The sequence below is a fragment of the Wolffia australiana genome, chromosome 1, assembly GCF_029677425.1.
Source record: "Wolffia australiana isolate 7733 chromosome 1, ASM2967742v1".
NCBI classification, from domain to species: domain Eukaryota; kingdom Viridiplantae; phylum Streptophyta; class Magnoliopsida; order Alismatales; family Araceae; genus Wolffia; species Wolffia australiana.
The window spans coordinates 7,435,013-7,441,625 of NC_135835.1; the positions used below are offsets into that span (position 1 = coordinate 7,435,013).

The 6,613-nt window shown below is 43.3% G+C and overlaps 1 protein-coding gene across 2 annotated transcripts; it reads right to left on the reverse strand.

Moving 5' to 3' along the window:
* Positions 1 to 1,016: 1,016 nt before the first annotated feature.
* On the reverse strand, positions 1,017 to 4,561 carry LOC144704116 (Chlorophyll A-B binding family protein). 2 transcript variants are annotated; one of them, XM_078576375.1, is made up of 6 exons: positions 4,354 to 4,561; positions 4,112 to 4,278; positions 3,799 to 3,945; positions 3,055 to 3,187; positions 2,549 to 2,641; positions 1,017 to 1,146 (listed from the first exon to the last, which is right to left on the reverse strand). In XM_078576375.1, the coding sequence occupies exons 1-6, from the start codon at positions 4,510 to 4,512 to the stop codon at positions 1,078 to 1,080; spliced, it is 768 nt and encodes a 255-aa protein (XP_078432501.1). In that variant the 5' UTR covers positions 4,513 to 4,561; the 3' UTR covers positions 1,017 to 1,077. The 2 variants fall into 2 exon arrangements, with proteins under 2 accessions (XP_078432501.1, XP_078432493.1); XM_078576367.1 differs by lacking the exon at positions 1,017 to 1,146 and adding an exon at positions 1,300 to 1,644.
* Positions 4,562 to 6,613: the final 2,052 nt, after the last annotated feature.

Sequence of the window (6,613 nt, forward strand, 5' to 3'; positions counted from 1 at the left end):
ATGGAGAAAATCATAATAGTATTTTTAAACTGTAATAAAGCCTTATAAATATTTACATAAATTAAAAATAAATATTTTGACTTGAAAATTATTTTCTTTAAGAGTTTAACTTCAGGAAATAGTATTCGAGTTCCAAAATGGAGAAGAATTATAATACTATTTTAAAATGGAATAAATCTCTAAAAATATTTAAAGAAATCCAATTATGGATATACTGACTTAGAAAATTATTTTCTTTATAAATTTAATGTTAGAGAGTTTAGTAAAAATACTAGAAAATTAGGAAATTAGAAATTCATTCTAAAAGAAGAATAAATTATTCTATGCTTCAATAACGTGCATTTAGGATCATTGTAATGAAAAAAAACATATAAATATATAACATTACAATTAAGAATAACATGTTATTTGTGATTATCACGTCATCCATAATTGATTTTCTTGGTTTATAATGATGGATCTATACACTTTTAATCATGATGCGTTGGGATTAGTTCATAACAATGCATCTATACACTTTTAATGTTGATGTGTTGGGATTAGGTCAGAATGATGAGTCAATACACTTTTATCATGATATGTTCGTATTAGTTCATAATGATGAGTTTATACACTCTTGTACAATATCCAATATATTTGCTGCGATCCAGTATGAAGTATCTGATATCTAGTATCGCATCCGGCAGAGACCACATGGCATAAATATTTGGTCAGTATCCAACATCCTCTAAGGTATCCAGACTGAATTCTGTATCGGCTCCCAGATCCATTGCATGGATATTAGTCTGGATATCAAGAGGCAAACATGATAGAGGGAGTGTACTGAAGCGTCTATGTTATCCATTGCATTCAACCATTTTAGTTTATGATTCTAAGTATTATCATTGTGATTTATTTGTCTATGTTTGGTAATATTCTTAAGTGATATGACTGCTGAGGTGGCGGGGTGGGATTCCTACCATTTGAGAGGAATTTGCACACTAAAATGTAAGGGAATAACCCGACGATTATTAGAAGTAGATGACATTTCCTTCTCACTCTCTCATGTGTGGAGGAACATCTCTGGATGTTCTGGTTTCAACTTCCAAGCCAGTAGAAATTAGAAGAGGATGTTTCAACCTGGGCACTCCAACATCGTATTGACATCTGCGTGGCATAGCAAAGGACAAGTATTTATACGCAAAGAGAAGATGAACAAGGAACACATTATTGTCATTTGATTTTTCAATTACATACTCCTTGGCCTATTCTGCCTATCCATCTAAAAGAAACTGTAAAATAAAGTTGGACAAGATAATCTTTAAAAATTGGAGCTACTACCGATGATTTCCAAAATAAACGTTAGACATGGTTGATGATAGAGAAGATATTGTTATGAAGAGGGTCTGCAAGATGGTCAAGAAGGTTCTGGATAGGTCCCTTCCCGGTAAACGCGGCCTGGAGAGCAAAGCCAACCCAAGAGACCATGGCCAGGCGTCCATTCTTGATCTCCTTTACCTTGAGCTCCTCGAAGGCTGCAGGATCCTTGGATAAACCAAGTGGATCAAAAAGGAGGCCACCAGGATAGTTTATGTCCCCAGGCAGGTAAATGCCAAGGGGCTCCAGCGCCTCTATTCCACAATATCTGGCATACTCTGGTCCCAACTGTGAGACCCACAACCCCAAAAGTGAAAATTTGTTTCCTGGGTCCCTCTATCGCAGATAAAGGTTATAGGCAAAAATGTATTCCACAAAAATAAAAGGGAAAAAAAAATGCGGCTCCTGGTCCAAAAAAGAAGGGAGAAAGCAGAATTCTGGAAGTTGAAAACATATTTGAGGTCACGCCGGGCGCTGAGGACAATTGGCGTGTGGGAGTTAGAAAACGCACTCTAAAACTGTACCACTCTAAAACACAGATACCATCGGCCAGCGGTGTGGCCTAGAGTAAAGTTTCAAAGTCAAGAACACCAGGTTCCCTCGGCCTGTCGGCCTCGAGTATGTTTTCAAACTCCAGAGTTCTTGATCCCCTCAGACAGGGATTTCAAAGGGGAACAAACATGCATGTCTGTTGGTTTCTGATACACCCTTCTGAGGTGTATTTCTTTCATGTCATCCTACAGGGGGTGTTTTGGTACTCTCCCTCCAAGATTGCCTCATTGAATCCTCTACAGGCTCCCTCTAGGTCGATCATTTTCCCTCATCTAGATTAATCATCTCCCTTTACTCTTACATTACCACCCCTCTTTTCACGATAAGAACACCTTGGTTCTTATCTGTTTTACTCTCCAAGCCGTGCACTCTGGGGACATTGAATTTCATTGTAAAAAAACAGTTATGAAAGGAATCAGCGCCAACAAAATCGAAGGTAATTGATACCGACGAAGGATTTTGATTTAGGGGAAGAAAAGCTGGGAACGAAACAGATTCCAGAAGTGATGTCATGTACTGAATAGGATATAAGTGGACTGAAGGGAAAATGAAATCTGACGGCATAAATGGAAAGCCAAGGTAATACTGATAACAACTCATGAAATGTTGGAAATGCATATAAATCGTGCATATTAATTACCATTAGGAGGGCTTGGCAGATGGCTATGACAATAACTCCCTGACTTCCAGCAATGTGCAACCCAGGAATGCCAAGGTAGTCGAGAGTGTCGCCCTAAACAACACAAATGAATTTCAGGCATGAATAAACTTTACAAATATTGAATTTAAACTTCCGATGGATTAGGCAAGCATTCTAATCAAATCAGAGGGCCTTCGTTAATATATTCAATTTCAATTTCTTCATCTTTTCGATGTCATCAGGTTGTCTGAATCAGCTCAGAACATCATTTTATTGCAATCAACGGATATAATGCCAGTGGAAGTAGAAATAAGTTTATACTTCATGTCTAATGTCCCCATATAACCCCCATCACGCAGGCCAAATCAGAAAATATTTGACACCAATATATTATTGTTTATACAACGTCAAGAGCATTGTTAACTCCTGTGCATGATGAGGAGTGATTCTGATGCGATTCAAATCCTTCAAAGAATAACCTTGTTCTATTGTTTCATAACTCATACCTGTAACTTTGCGTATCCAACCTTCCACCACACGGGCTCTACAAAATGCACAATATCCAACTGGTCCAGCACCTCTGGAACAAGAACACCAAGAGCGGATAGCATTGCCCAACGAGCATGAAGAATTTCAAAGCTGTCATCAGGAGAAAATCTCTTATACCGTCAAATTAAAAATCTATAATAAGTTCGATAATCAATAATCAATAGGGGTCGAAGTCGACTAGGATGATGATGAGTGGACAATGATGAATCATCGAAGAATTGGACATTGTCATCCATCAGTTGATGACGAATTATTCATTGTCATGACCATTGATTCAAGCTAAGCATGGGTGCCGATGACAAAATTTGTGGATGATGATGACGAAGTCAAGCTCTTGATTCATCTTCAGCGTGTTTCAGAACAGAGATCGCTTGTCAATGAAGATAATGATGATGACGAAACATGGGAATGAAGATGACAAATTCTTCATTGACCGCCAACCCTAGTTCCCACAGAGTTGTCAGAACATAAGGATCCAAAGCCTCACCAATATAAGCAGTTCACATATGACTCATTTATCTCAGACGAAAAATGACAACATAAGTTCTGAAGAATTAAGTTGCATAATAGCAGGGCCATTGTATGGGAGTTATCAACAAGAATTCGGCATAACATATTAGGGTTCATCATATGACTTGGAATGGTGCTTGGGGATTAAATTGATTCATAACGATAAATCATGGCTTAGACAAGTCACATACTTGAAGAATTTCTCGAAAGCTCCCCGGTCCTCGCTTAAATTCGCCACATCAAAACCATAGTCGCCTGGAAAATCTCCGTCGAGGTATGCCGGATACTTGTACGGCAAAGGACCAAGCCAGCGAGGCCTGTTCTTACCGTACCAAACGCTTCAGAAAGAAAATATGAAATATCCATTAGTAGGACAATTCCTCTCCGCAGATGTAATGCAACGAACATGAGATATTAATCAAGAACTTTAATCGGAAGAAGGTTTTGTGGACAAGTTCGAAGGACTATCTGATAATAACGTTGAAAGTCGAATTCCCCGGTTACCTTTCCTGTCTTGCCCTCTCTGCGAGAGCCTTAAATTTCGAAGATTTAGCGACGTCGGCCTTTTTCGTTTCCTCCATTCTCCTCCTCAAAGACTCGCCGACCGAGCTGTTGGCCAAGGCCTTCACAGCCGTGAAGGGGACAGCCGAGAAGATCAGCACGCCCACGAGCTGTAAGAGATGCAAAACAAAGCTTCAAACACGAAGATCGAGAAAGAACTCGGGAAATTCTAAGGAAACGATCACCTCTTCCCATGATGCCTTGCAGATCGAAGGAATTCGACCCGCAGAGAGTCGCCGGACGAATCTCAGCTTGGGGCGACAATCTACCAGGCTTCGGCCATCGCCGAGAAGGGAAGAATGCCCGAAGCGGAGACAGGAAGACCGTGGCAGAACCAGCGCCATGGGAGCAAGTCACCATGGCCACTCAGCTCGCTCCACCATAAAAGCATCACACCGGAGAACGACAAATTTTCACACAATTATAAATTTATAGAACCCTTTGACCGGCGCGGTGTTAGCCGTCACCGATGACGATAAGACGATGCTGACACGTCATTCATCTCCTTAAGATGACGATGACGGAAGCCGTTCTCTCCGTTAGCATTGCGCTTCTGTCTGGTGGGAGAAAGAACTGGGATGAATTGTGGGATAGTGGCATTTAGGTCAGTCCTCTCTGAGACTAGGAATTGTCATGGTCCTGCCTTGGTGCAGTTTTAGCAAAAAACGTAAACCAAGACCTTATGTTTCACTAGTCATGGCCTCGGTCAGATCAGGTTGACTAGTCAATGTTGTAAGGGAGAGGGGGAGGATTTGCCGTCCGAGCGGCAGTAACGCGGTGGCGGCAAAGACAACAAGGGTGAAAACGAAAACTGTTTTTCTATTTCAAAATTCTCCAACCGTTCACGTCAAGGGAGGGGGCTATTATAACCTTCTCCCTTGAGACATTTGGGATTACAATAAAAAAAACTAAAACACTGAAAACTATTAAAAGAAAGAAAAGAAAAATAAAAAGGGATAAACAGAAGTTTATCTAGTAAGGGGGGGGGGTCCCCTGTCGTTCCTGGTGGCGACGACGTCAACGCATCGACACCGGACGCGTCACCACCATCATCTGAAGTCAACACAACCGCTGAAGACATGCCGCCATCGTCACCGGATCAAGTCAACACGCCAGCATCAGGCACGTCTCCACCCACGCACGCCCCTTCACGCGTCCTGACACGTCGCCAAAGGCAGATCCAGAACTGCCCCCTGACGTGACACAAAACCACGTTGCTCGTCGCCTCGCTCGTCTTTATTTTTATTTCTTTTAACTGTATTGTCTCTTTCCTCCAAGGCCTACATGTACAGGCCAATGTTTCAAGAAACAGTTAGGCAAGTTATAATTCAAGAATTGAGTTTTCTTTTAACTCTTCTTGGAGGACTTGCCCTAGCCTCCCTATCCCTCCCTATTCTAGTTCGCCACCGCCGCCACCGTCATCACCGCCACGTCTCCCCGGTTGCCGCCGCCTCCATTCCTCCTTCTCCCTCCCTTTCTTCTTCTTTCCTTCGCTCCCTTTCTCGTTCATCTTCTTGATCTGCCCGCCTGAGCCCTTCAGCGCCGCCCGCGCTAGGGTTGGCGTCGCAAGCGCACGCCACCGCCCACCGGCGCCTGCGCGCACCAACACCCGCCGGCGCCAGCGCGCACCAGCATGCACCAGTGCGCACCAGCGCCCGCCAGCACCAACGGCCTGCTGGCGCTAGTGCGCACCAGCGCGTGCCAGCGCCAGCGCATTCCCTGCATTTGTCGGCGTCTGCGCGCATCACGCCGTCAGCGCCAGTACGCGCTTGCGCTTGCAACGCCTGAGTTCGCCCGCACAACTCAGCAGTCACTACCCCCTTCCGTCTGTGTTCCTCGTTCCTCTGTCACGCTCCTTGCCAAGGTCGCTCAATGCCGGGAACGCCCAGATATTTCGTCCAGAGGGCCATACAATGCCCGGATCGCCCAGTCACGACTCGACCTGAATTTCCCGCAACCTCTTCACGCACTCCGGTGCCGAGAACTCTTTGGTGTCAAAGAGTTCTTTGTCCAGTGTTCCGCGAGAGTTCTTCTACCGCCGACAGATTTGATTTGATTTTGGAACTTCCCAAAATTCTTGCTTTCGTGAGATTTCCCCGCGAACGTGTATTCGAGTATTGGATTTGGTTCTTCGGCATCATCGCAGTGGTTGAAGACAATACTCCCGCCCTCGACGAGGAACGAGGCAACACCACCATTATTTCATCGGCTTTGAGTTTTCGAATTTGATCGTGTGGATTTGTGGTTCATTTTATCTTTCTACCCTAAACCCATCCTGCATTCCACCTGATGAAGGCAAAAATGGGGTGTAAATATTGTCATTGTTATTTTCGCTTAAATCAAATAAAAATTTGTAATAGTAAACTTACTCAGATATGCATAGAGGTGAGTAAGATCGTCTCCACAGGGATTGGCTCTTAGAGTTAGACTTAACTAATGAGTAGG